At 36.0% G+C, this 13,432-nt stretch overlaps 1 protein-coding gene across 1 annotated transcript in view; it reads left to right on the top strand.

Moving 5' to 3' along the window:
* Nucleotides 1-5,313, top strand: part of ST8SIA6 (ST8 alpha-N-acetyl-neuraminide alpha-2,8-sialyltransferase 6) — a 165,418-nt gene extending 160,105 nt beyond the window's left edge. The window contains exons 8-9 of the mRNA XM_010860071.1: nucleotides 813-905; nucleotides 2,839-5,313. Coding sequence (XP_010858373.1) covers nucleotides 813-905; nucleotides 2,839-3,307 — 562 coding nt within the window. The 3' untranslated portion in view covers nucleotides 3,308-5,313. The remainder of the gene's footprint in view (nucleotides 1-812; nucleotides 906-2,838) is intronic.
* The last annotated feature ends 8,119 nt before the right edge of the window (nucleotides 5,314-13,432 follow it).

Raw genomic sequence — 13,432 nt, 5'->3', positions numbered from 1 at the left:
AGTCCCTTGGACCGCAAGGAGATCAAACCAGTCAATCCTAAAGGAAATCAGTCCTGAATATTCATTGGAAGGACTGATGCTGAAGCTGAAGCCCCAATACTTTGGCCACCTGATGTGAAGAACTGACTCATTGGAAAAGACTCTGATGCTGGGGAAGATTGAAGGCAGGAGAAGGGGACAGCAGAAGATGAGATGGTTGGATGGCATCACTGACTCAATGGACAAGAGTTTGAGCAAGCTCCAGGAGTTGGTGATGCACAGGGAAGCCTGGCATGCTGTGGTCCATGGGGTCACAGAGTCAGACACAAATGAGTAACTGAACTGAACTGACCACCATAGGAATCTAATTAATATAAATAATTTAAATAAAAGGATTGTGAACTCTTCAAATGCTAGGCAAGGTGTAATTGTCACTTCTAGTTTTGTCACTGAAAGCATTTATCAGATTCTTACGTTTTATCCAATGTTGAAATGCCAACTAAGAGTTTGTTGCTGTTGTTGTGTAGTCGCTAAGTCATGTCCAACTCTTTTGCAACCCCATAGACTATAGCCTGCCAGGCTATAGGATTTTCCAGCAAGAATATTGGAGTAGGTTGCCATTTTCTTCTCCAAGGGGTCTTCCCAACCCAGGATCGAACCCGTGTCTAAATTCTGTACTTATTAAGTATTTTCGATGGAAATCAGATGAATTCTGAGACTCTATTTACAGCAGTAATTTTCTCCAATAAAATGAGAATGGTCACATGCATATGTGTGGATGTACTTTTTTTTGAAAGTTATATTTTGAGAATATTTTTTCTTCCAAATTTCAGGTGTAATCTCCCCCCAACCACAGGAAATGTTACCAATGATGTTGGGACTAAAACCAACCTGGTGACTCTAAATCCCAGTATTATAAAGCTAAGGTAAGTCCCTCCAAGTTACATAACTGTTCAAGACCACTTTTTTATTATTTAACCTATTTCTTAGTCTAAGCCCCAATCTTGCTGCTGAGACTGTCTGGAATGGCTTTGTAAGGAAAATACATAAGAATATATTAGTAATTTAGGTTGGGCTCATGAGAGGTATGTCCAGTTGCACTTCTAATGTCATAAGTCAAGGGTTGCTAATCAAATTAGAACTTACTTATCTCTTCATGTTTTTCACGAGTACTGAAGTTTTTAAAAAATTATTTCCTTTCAGAATTTAAATGTTACTATTTTGTCTTGATAAAACTTTCTTGAAAAAACTTAGTCTACTTAGAAGCTTCAGAGAGTAAGCCTTAGGAGAACCTGACAAAATTGTCAGGGCACTTTGGGCAGTTTATTACTAAAAAATAATTCCCATATTTTATTTTCCACAATGTCACTACTATGAAATATTGGCTGTTCAGTAAAAATCCCATTAAAAGTGAAAGTGTTAGTTTCTCAGTCGTGTCTGACTCTTTGCGACGCCATGGACTTCTGTCCATGGGATTCTCCAGGCAAGAATACTGGAGTGGGTAGCCATTCCCTTCATCAGGGGATGTTTCTGATCCAGGGGTCAAACCCGGGTCTCCTGCATTGCAGGCTGATTCTTTACTGTCTGAGCCACCAGGGAAGCCCCAAAATCCTATACTTAGTTTTATTCAGTTGTTTTCATCCAAAGTGATTAATAATTGTTGTTAGTAGAATATATCCCTCAAATAGTTCTAGTATGACTTAAGAGAATATAACATATTATACCTGTCTCCCCAGAGTTTATTTTCTGAACACATGCACTTAGGTATACCAGTGTATTTACTGAGGCATTATTTAAATGAAACACATAGAGCTATCACAGTCCACGGAGGAAATTTAAAATGCATATGTGTGTGTGTGTGTGTGTGTGTGCATATAGATATTTTAAGTTTTCTAAAGCAGAGATCCCCAGCCTCTGGGATCTAATGCCTAATGATCTGAGGTGGAACTGATATAATAATAATAGAAATAAAGTACACAATAAAGATACTGCACTTGAATCATTCCCAAACCACCCCCACCCCCCAGTTCATGGAAAAATTATCTTCTGTGAAACCAGTCCCTGGTGCCAAAAAGGTTGGGGACTGCTGTTTTAAAGGAAATTGTTATTTTATAATAATATGTATACTTGAATATAGCTCAATGAATTTTTTTAAATGTATAGATATTTTAAGAGTGTGCTGTGTTTGAGAAAATGTATCAGTATGATACATTTGGAAGGTGTTTCAGCATTAAAAACCAACTTCAGGAAAAAATTACTGAGTTTGAAGATAAAATAATTTTTAAAAATGTATTTCCAGCAAGAATATTGTTCTGTAAGAAGGTAGAAATGAAAGAATAGATATGCCTATTCTATTGAAAGAGATGAAAGAAAAGAAAGAAATGAAGACCTAACCCTTGATATTTATCATACAAGATGCTTGCTGCTGCTGCTGCTACTAAGTCGCTTCAGTCATGTCCGACTCTGTGCGACCCCATAGACGGTAGCCCACCAGGCTCCCCTGTCCCTGGGACTCTCCAGGCAAGAACACTGGAGTGGGTTGCCATTTCCTTCTCCAATGCATGAAAGTGAAAAGTGAAGGTGAAGTCGCTCAGTCGTGTCCGACTCTTGGCGACCCCATGGACTGCAGCCCACCAGGCTCCTCTGTCCATGGGATTTTCCAGGCAAGAGTACTGGAGTGGGGTGCCATTGCCTTCTCCTATACAAGATGTTTACTTAACCTGAATTTCTCTGAATCTTCAGTTTGTCTCTTTTATATACAGTGACATAACTGGTTCTGTTTTTTGGTCAGTGGTATGTTACCCAAACTGTTCCTTTGATAATTATTGTTAAAATCACAATGTTTTAAAAATTTGGCAGATATGGGAACTTAAAGGAAAAGAAAGCAATATTTCTGGAGGACGTTGCAGCCTATGGAGATGCTTTCGTCCTTCTGCCTGCGTTTTCCTTCAGGGCCAATACCGCGGCCTCTTTTAAAGTGTACTACACACTGAAGGAATCTAAAGCAAGACAAAAGGTTTTATTTTTCCATCCCAAGTACCTGAAAAACCTTGCACTCTTCTGGAGGACTAAAGGTGTGACCGAGTATCGCCTGTCCTCCGGCTTGATGATCACAAGTGTGGCAGTCGAGCTGTGTGAGAACGTGAAGCTGTATGGATTCTGGCCCTTCTCTAGAACTGGAGAGAACATGCCTGTCAGCCATCACTACTACGACAATAAGTTACCTAAACGCGGTTTCCATGAGATGCCCAAAGAGTATAGCCAAATTCTCCAGCTTCATGTGAAAGGCATCCTCAAGTTACAGTTTAGCAAATGTGAAACAGCCTGAACCAAATGCCTTTAAATGGGCATCATGTTCACATAATGCAGTTGGTGAGTAACTATTCCCAAACGCCGAGAGAGATGGTTGTAGTGTTTCATAGGAAGAGTCCCAAAAGTTGGTTGGCTCCATGCTCCACACTACGTGTGCAACCTTAGCAACTCATTTAATTGTTCTAATCATCAGTTTCTCTTCCTGTAAAATGGGCATCATGATATCTAACTCATGTTAGGAAAATGTGATAATCTATGAAATCTTTTGGCAAGTATTTGGTGTGAGGTAGGGACTCTAAGAATATTTCTTTGTTGATGTTTACCATTTTCACCCTCACCAGACATAATAAAAGGTAGGATGTCTTGAAGACTCTTTTTGGAGAGAACAGCTGAGTTGCCAAATATCCACTGGAATTCTTTCTCTGGCAGGAACCTCTATTATCCATAAAATCATTCCCGCCTTTCTTCCTAATTTAAAAAGTACATATAAGAAAATTGTTTACTTAAACAAAAAGCCTTTCATTATTCAGGAACGAATGCCTTATGCTTCTAATTACAGTCACTTGTGTCTTGAGCCACACTGATGTAGTGGTTGGATTTAGGCCAATTCTTTTCCTCTTTTACATTTAAAAATCACTCTTTTACATACCTATATTTACTACTTCAAGGGCAGTTACAATTTTTCATACCTGTTGTCTTGTCTGTGGGGAACAGCTGCTTCATGCCGACCCTTTCCCAAACTCGGTGAGAGAGATATAAAAATGACTTAAGGCCTGCAGGAAGGAAGAGATGTGTATTTCATAAACACGTTGATGTGCATTTTGTAAACACATTGTGCTCAATGTTCACAAAAGCTTTGAGGAGACAGTACTGTGAGGAATGAAACAAGAATGATTCAATCGATTTCAATGAAATCTATTTCAGAGAAGAGGTGGTTTCTGAATTAAACCTAGTGAAGGAGGAAGGCTTCACCAAATGAAGACGAATCTAGGTAGAGGAAACTTGATAGGAGAGAAAGCAGTCCCCTTGATTCCAGTTGAAGTTATTTGAGGGTAAATCATGGTCTTTATCTACAAACTTCCACGTGGTGATGGGATATATAGCCCATGGGGGTGGTGGGTTGGACCTACATCTGTGAAATGGAAATAATACCAAGCTGAATGATTTCATAGGAAAGTCGTAAAAACTAATGCCCAGAGAAACTTAATTCTCAGCAAGGAAAGCTGTACATTTACATGAGAACTAAGACTAATCATTTAAACACCAATATAAAATAAAGCTTAAGGAGACATTGAATACCTTAGGTTATGGTGTTATACATGTTGATGTAGTTCATCCCTGCAGCTATTGAATAAGTAAGTTATTTGACTTAAATAAGTAATAACGTGCACACTTTCCTACTCATTTTTGTACCAGTGTGAGAAGAGCAGAAATAGGAGCAGAGCAGAGTGGACAGCGTGACAAATTCATTATGAATATAATTCTGAATTCTTAACTTAGCCAGATTATTGTTTTATTCAACATTCACTTGTAAGAACACTCTGCTACCAACTGCTTATTTTGCAAAACTAATCTTTAATTTTTAGTTTGATTGTAGTTGACTTTTGTGATACTTTTCTTAATTCACATTCTCATTTGTTCTTTATAGCAAATGAAACCTATTACCTCCATAAATTGGTTTAAAAGTTCATATATAAATATTTTCTAAAAGAACCATGCTTTTAGTTGCATAGAGTCTAATTCATGTATCTTTTTGTAGCAATGAATAAATGACTGTTTTCTACTGCTTCTAATGAGTTTAATTAGTTTTTTAAAATCTGCTAGCAGGATTGATAATGTCTCTATCATGTTATTAGCAGTGATTATGAAAAATAGATCAGAACACTCTAGTATTTTATAGTTTAGTAAAATGTTTCCCTCAAAATGTTTTCTGCCGGGTAGAAACTTCAACTTTGCACTTTGATGACACTGAAAATACATGATGAGTAAAAATAATAGAATATACTGAAATAAATCGTTAAATATATGACATGGATAATTTGTAAGTTATTTTAATAAAAATCACTTATGATTTCCAGGACATTTAGAGCTTACTTAAGTTTTTCCTATGTAACTTCCTATTTTAACTTTGGATGTTTTGTCTAGAATATCAAAATAGAATTTTCAGTGTCACTGATAAGAATTTTGGAAATACTCAAAATAGTGTGAAGGTAAGGAGTATTGTCCCAAAGATACCCATGTTTGAGTAAAATGTCAGTAGAAAAACTTTTAAGTTGTAGAAGACATGGTATGTCTTTTGCCATGAACACAACCAAAGTTGGTTTCTTGTTTCACATTTGTATTAACGTTTGCGTTGCCAGCCTCAAAGCATGTTGGCGTTTTACAGCTATCCTACCTAGATTTACATTAGCCAAAATTGAGGTCTCAAACAACATGTGTGTTGTTTGTATTGATTCCTGAGTTGGTCTGAGTTGTTGTGAAATCATAAGAGCTTGTAGTTTCCTGCCCTTGTCTGAAACTCTCTTTACTTCTCTAGTGTCCTCAGAGTTGTAGAGAAATAAATGGGGTGGGAGGATGGAGTTCACGTGACATTATCAAAATTCATGTTCTGTTATACTTTTGTTGTTATTGTTCAGGCGCTAAGTCGTTTCTGACTATTCTCCTGCATTGGTAGGCAGGTTCTTTACCACTGAGCCACTAGCGAAACCCCTTATTATACTTTAGAAAGTTTAAAAAATCTGTTTTGGAACAGTAGGACATTACTGGAGCATCACAGTGGAACACATAGAAGATCATCGTCTGCCAGGAAATGTTATCATGTAATCTATCAGCTGTGTGAATTGGAAATCATAAGTAACAATTTTTGTTCTGTAATGGTGAGCTATTATACGTGTTTCACCAAGATCCAAACTAAAAGAGTACCTCCAAACTCCATTCTGTAGATTTAGTGATTCACCAAGTTTGACATGACACTCTCAAGAAATCTCTGGATGTAATGAGCACTTGTTAGATGAGTGAGTTTGACCTTCTGCTTTTAAATTTCAGGTACATCCATAGGCATGGAAAACAAAGTCAGTACTGGTGCTAGCCATTACCAAACCTTAGTTAGGACTCCAACTCATAATACTACCTGCTACCAGTTTCTAAGGGAAATACTGGCTTGGTTGATTTCATTTTCTACTTGTTGTTTAGCATCATGTGGCAATGTAAATGAATAATGAGAGCCCAAAATAATTTCTATCAAAATCCAAGGGTAAAGGCAGAAATATTTATTTAAGCATATAAGAATGCTGTATGGTCCCTTGGAGGGATTCCATGAATAACTGCATGGAATTAAATTTTACACAATGTAATAGTCCTTGAAGTCTCTGCTGTTTTTTTCCTACTAACAAAAGGCAAGATAGATCATGACTTTCATGAAAGAAGATTTCCTTCTGCATATAAATTCCAACCCAGTAAATATGTGGGCACTCAGCCAGGTAATCAGCCAAGGACTTTTTTTTTTTTTTTTTTTTGAGGACTTACTATGTGTAGAATACTGGAATAAGCCATAAATCAAATCTGTTTGGGGCAAGATTTTTCCTTGCTTACAAAAAAATTTACCAGTTAAATACTATATTGTGTTAAGTACCTTAAATCATCCCATACATTTCAGAAAGCTTTGGGAAATTTGGAAAGTTTTGTGTAACAGGTATAAATAGCTACTACAGGAGGATAATTATAATGCAATGTATAGCACAGTTATGACAGTAAAAACATCACATGCAACACGACATGGAGACGCACTGTTCTGCTATGAAGCCTTGAAGGAATTGCAGGAATTCACAATATCGGAAGCACTGGACCTAATTAGACTATTTCTTTATTCTTGATTTTTAAAAATCCAATTGGAGCCACTGTATGAGTTCAGGGTTTACTCTCTGCATGTGGCTTCAGAAGATTGACTCCAGAGTGAGCAGTCACCATTATCCTCCCAAAGATGGATGGCCAGGAATATTTTTCTTGCCCATCTCATCTGGGTCATCACTCTTCTTCCAAGAGCATTCTTCTTTTTATATATATAAAAAAGGGAGTGATATATGGTAGAAAAACATCACTTTATATAATGGAGAAAAGATCAACTCTTCAGCAGATGGTATTGGTGATATGGAAAAAAGACAAATTTCTATAATACATTGCACTGTAGAAAAAGCTGGACTCTAGGTAGATTAAAGAGGGTTTAAAGGAAAAACTGCAAAGCTAATAGAGCAAAATGTAGGTAAGGGGCTGTTCTCTTTAAACATAACCCCGAAAGAATTTTTAATTAAGTTAAGAAATGATGACTATAGCTGTGTTAAAATGAAGAATTTCTAGTCAATGAACAACACCTTAAACAAAGCTCATAGGCAGTGACAGACCAGCATAGCTTTTAGCAATGTGTAAAATTAATGATACTAATATAGAAACATTCTAGGAACTACAAATCAACAAATAAAAGATGAGAAGCTCAATACAAAAATGAATAAAGAATAAGAATGTGCTCTACAAAGAGAAAAGCTGAGCAGCTAATAATGGAAAGTGATGCTCAAACTTACTAATATCTGAGAAATCAAAATAAAAATGATGTCTATTTATTATATTGCTAAGAATTTGTAAGATCATTAATTCAACCAGTTTGGAAAGCAGTCTCAAAGTACTGAGGTAGTAAAATTATTTATTTGTCCTATGGCCCAGCAGTCCCACCTTTCACATCTGTGACTCAGAGAACTTCCTTTGTAGGTCCACAAGGAGACAAGCGTTAAGGTATTTATTTCAGGGACTTCCCTGGTGGTCCAGTGGTTAAGAATCCCCCTGCCAATGCAGGGGACCTGGGTTCAATCCCTGGTCAGGGAACGAGATCCCATGTGCCGCAACTAAGACCCAGTGCAGCCAAATAAATACTTTAAAAAACAGTATCAGAAACATAAAAGATATTTTTTAAAGATACTTATTTCAATATTGTTTGCAGTAGCAGGAAGTTGATCTCCCAGGTATCCTTCTCTAAGGGAGTACATGAGTTAATTTTGATAAATACATAGTATGGAATACAATGCTGTCAATTAGAAGCAACTTACTGATGTGTATAGAACTAGGATAAATCCTTACAATACAGCATAAAGGGGAAAATAAAAGTTATAGCACAATGCCATTAAAATACGTATTAGAGCACATACACATATATATATTACATATACACATACATATATATGTACATGGAGAAGGCAATGACACCCCACTCCAGTACTCTTGCCTGGAAAATTCCATGGACGGAGGAGCCTGGTAGGCTGCAGTCCATGGGGTCGCCAAGAGTCGGACACAACTGAGCGACTTCACTTTCACTTTTCACTTTCATGCATTGGAGAAGGAAATGGCAACCCACTCCATTGTTCTTGCCTGGAGAATCCCAGGGACGGGGGAGCCTGGTGGGCTGCCGTCTATGGGGTCGCATAGAGTCGGACACGACTGAAGTGACTTAGCAGCAGGACCATATATGTACATGCATATTCAAAGACATATATTAAATGCTAGAAGAGTGCCTAATTAGGAGGGGGAAATGGGACTGGATTTAGGGATAAAATGGGAAATAAAGGGATAAAATGAATAAAAAATACAAGGAAAGGACCTCGCAGGGACAGCAGCTACCAAGTAGGCCATAAATGAAGAGCCTGATTAACAGCTCACAATCCAAGGCAAAATTAAAGTAACACAGAATGAATAGCATATTAATTTAAAAAGAGTAAAAGTTCTAAAATAGCATAACATATTTTCTCCTTTGTTCCAAGAGGGAGAGGACAGACATCCTGTGGTAGAAAAATAGTAGTGCTAAGGAGGTATGTTTTACAGAAGGGGAAAGTGAAAGTGAAAGTTGCTTAGTCCTGTCCAATTTTTTGCGACCCCATGGACTGTAGCCCACCACTAGGCTCCTCTGTCCATGGAATTCTCCACTCAAGAATACTGGAGTGGGTTGCCATTTCTTTCTCCAGGGGTTTTTCCCAACCCAGGGTTTGAACCTGGGTCTCCTGCATTGCAGGCAGATTCTTTACCATCTGAGCCACCACAGAAGGGGAGACATGGTACAGATGAATAGGGAAAAAAAAAAAAAATACACATATGGAAGTGAACATTTATATGGTGCCAAGTACTATACTGCCCAGGTTTGATCCCTGGGTTGGGAAGATCCCCTGGAGAAGGGAATGGCTACCCACTCCAGTATTCTGGCCTGAAGAATTCCATGGACAGTGGAGCCTGGTGGACTACAGCCCAAGGAGTCACACAGAGTCGACTAACAAGTACTGTGCTGGTTACTTATATGTGATATCATGTTTAATAAGACAAGCCTTTGATACATATGTTCTTATTCTCACATAACATACAAATATAGAAGATGAGACTCAAACAGGTAAGTAGCTTATGTAAGGTTACATTGTAAGAGTAGGGCTAACATTCAAACTTCCATGTTTGACCTTAAAGACATATGTTCACCAGGAAGCCATCTTCACAGTCAAGATATTATACATATCTATTATCCCAAAATGTTTTCTTATGCTTCTTTTACTTAGCATAATAATATTAAGATTCACTCATGTTGTTTGTGTGTAAATAGTTTATTCCCCTATTTATTGAATAGAAATCTATAATATGGATGTACAACAATTTGTTTATCCATCCACACCCATTGATACATGTTTTAGTTGTCTCCAGTTTTTGGCTGTTACAAATACTGCTCTCCTGGACATTCATGCACAAGTCTTTGTGTGGACACATAGTTTCATTTCTTCGGCTCCAGTATCTAGGGTTGGAACAGCTGAGTCTGTGGTCAGTGTATGTCTAATAGTTTTTAAAAATACCAAACTGTTCTCCAAAGTTGTAACACTTCATGTTTCTATCAGCAGTCTATACCAGTTGTGGTTACCTTATATCTTTGATAAAATTGTATATGTTCAGTCTTGTTTAAATTTTAAACATTCTGTTGGGTATATAATTGTTTCTCCTTATTTTAATTTGAATTTTCTTTATAATTATCTTTTCAGGTGTTTATTTGCTTTCTATGTATCTTCTTTGGTCAAGTGACTATTCAAATATTTTGACCATTTTTTGACTGAATTGCGTTATTATGAAGTTCTAAGAAAATTCTTGATACAAAGCTTTTGTCAGATATGTTTTGTAACTAGTTTCTTTCAGTTTGTGGTTTACCTTTTCTTAATAGTGCCTTTTAAATAGCAAAAGTTTGTAATATCACTAAAGTTTAATTTAGTGATAATTTAAATTTACAGTTTGTGCTTCTTGTTTCAAATTTAAGAGTTCTTTGACAAACCCATGGTCACTAAGATTTTTTCCTGTTGTCTTCTAGAAGGTTTATACTTTGACTCTTGTATTTAAATCTTGAGTCACTTTGAGTTAATTATGTGTGTGTTCATATTGTGAAGTAAGGGTCACTGGATTTCAACTATAAAAACTTAATTACCTTAATTTTTATAGTTGCTTAAGGTAATTAATATGAGACCTATTTTTGTTTTTAACGTGGGAGTTAAGTGCTGTAGATTTTCCTCCAAAAACTTTAGCTGCTTTCCACAAATTTTGATACGACATGTTTTGTTCTTCATGGAATTCAGAAATAATTTCTGACTGACTTTTCACTTCTTCTTTGTACTGAATGTTATTTAGAAATATGTTATTCAGTTTCAAATATTTCTGGACTGTTCCAGATATACTACTGTAGATTACTTTAGATTAATTTCAGTATGGTCAATAAATATACTTTGTAAATCCATTTAACTTTATTATGACTTTTATGGACCAGAAAATGGTCTTTCTTGGTAACTTTTTCTCTGTGCACTTGAAAAGAATGTATATTGTGATGTTGCTGGGTGAAGTGTTTTACAAATGTCAATTAGATCAGCTCAGTTGATATTATTGTTTACATCTTCCATATCTTTATTTTCTGTGTACTAGTTTTGCCAGTTAGTGAGAGAAGAGTGTTAAATCCTTGACTGTAACTGTGGACTTAACTATTTCTTCTGCAGTTTTATCCATTTTTTCTTTGTGTATTTTGTACCTCTATTATAGGTGCTTAAATGTTTAGGGTTGTTATGTTCTCTTGATAAATAACTTTATTATCATTCTGAAATTGTCCTCTTTATCCCAAGTAATATTATATTCTCTGAGATCCACTATGATATTATTATAGCCACTCCAGCTATTTTTAGTTATATAATTAGCATATCTCTTAGCATATCATTTTACCTTGAACTTATTTGTTTCTTTATACTTCAAGTTGTTTTCTTATAGACAGCAAATTTTGGTTCTTATGTTTTTTATTTAAACTGAACATCTGCCTTTAATTCATGTGTCTATATCATTTAGATTTAACCTCACATATTTTACTTCTACATATATTATAAACTGCACTGTGCTATATTATATTTTTTGTTTGTTTTAAACTGTCAGTTACCTTTAAAACTTCTTTTAAAGAAAATATTTAGTATTTACCCACATACTTATCATTTTCAGTACTCTATATTTTGTGTAAATCTGCATTTTCAATGAATATTTTTCTCTGAAGGATTTTCTTTAATATTTCTTATAGGACTGGACTGCTGGTGATAAATTCCTTCAGTTTTTATACAGTTTTTGAAGACATGTATATTTCCCCATTGTTTAAAATCTTTTTTTTTTAAACTGAATTGACAGTATATGTTCTTTTAGTATTTTAAAGATAGTACTCCTCTCCCGTGTGGCTTGCATTGTTTCCAATGAGAAGTTTGTTGTCATTCTTACCTTTGTTCCCACGTACATGATGTTTCGTTTTTCCATCTGGTTTATTTTAATTATTTCTGTCACTAGTTTTAAGCAGTTTTATTAGTATGTGATTTGGTATAATTTTATTTTTTGTCCTTGAATTTCTTTGAGTATCTTGCATCTGTGGACTTACCAGCTTTCATGAAATTTGGAAAGTTTGGGCAGTTACTCAATTATTTTCGAATATTTTTTGTCTTACCACTTTATTTTTGGGGAGGAGGGTCTGTTTTTCTTTGGATAGTTTCTATTCCATCTTCAAATTCACTCCTTTTATTTTACTGTTTCTAATCTGGTATTAATCTTATTTAGTATATTTTTCATTTTAAACATTGTGGAAGCTTTGTGTCTTTTTATACCTTTCATGTCTCTATATAGACATATACCTTTCATGTCTATATTTAGTGCTTGTGTGTTTATTTTTATCACTTCTGAAACATGTGCTGCTGCTGCTGCCGCTAAGTCGCTTCAGTGTGGGATATACTTATAACCCTTTCAGTGTCTTTTTCTACTAATTCTATAATCTTTGTAATTCTTGAATCTGTTTCTACTGAGTTGTATTTTCCTGCTTCTTCAAATATCTGATGTTTTTTATTGAATGCCAGACACTGTACATTTTGTTTTGGTGTGTGTTAAATATTTTGGTATCCTATAAATGTCTTAAGATCTTTTTCTGGGAAGAGATTAAGTTACCTATAAAGAGTGTGTTCCTTCTAGAGACTTACTTTTAGTCTTCATTAGTTGGAATCATAGCCGCACTTATCATAGACTCTACTCAGCGTCTCATGAATTACAAGATTTTCCTTTCTATTTGGTGGGAACGTGAATTATTCCTGGTCTTTTGAGTTTTAGGACTTTTTCCTTCTCTTTTCTGGTGATTCTCTCCCCAGATTCAGGTAATTTCCCCCCTTAAATGTGCTTGTCACTCCTCAGCTGTAGACCAGAGAACACCGCAGAGATTTCTCTCTATGAAGCCTTCTCCACTCTGTATCTACCTTGGCATCCCCAGGCCCCTGAATCTATAACATCTGTCTACTCAGAGAATCCACTGGACTCTACTTGAGTTTCCCCTCCCTCTGCTGTGGCCTAGACAGCATTTGGCAGTAAGTTAGGGGAATTGTAGGACTTGCCTGATTAGTATCCCCTTTTCTCTAGGATCACCATCTGGAGTTGCTTAACGTCCAGTGTCTGAAAACCGTTGTTTCATTCATTTTGTCTGTATTTTAGTTGTTTCAGACAGGAAGTTAAATCCAGTACCTGTTACTCTGTCTTATCCAGAAGGAGAAATTCCTGTATGATTTTATTTTTACATATAATTGACCAGGGA

The sequence above is a fragment of the Bison bison genome, unplaced genomic scaffold (assembly GCF_000754665.1).
Source record: "Bison bison bison isolate TAMUID 2011002044 unplaced genomic scaffold, Bison_UMD1.0 scf7180017864461, whole genome shotgun sequence".
NCBI classification, from domain to species: Eukaryota; Metazoa; Chordata; class Mammalia; order Artiodactyla; family Bovidae; genus Bison; species Bison bison.
The sequence above is the reverse complement of the archived record's forward strand: the minus strand, read 5'-3'. Positions and strand labels throughout refer to the sequence as shown.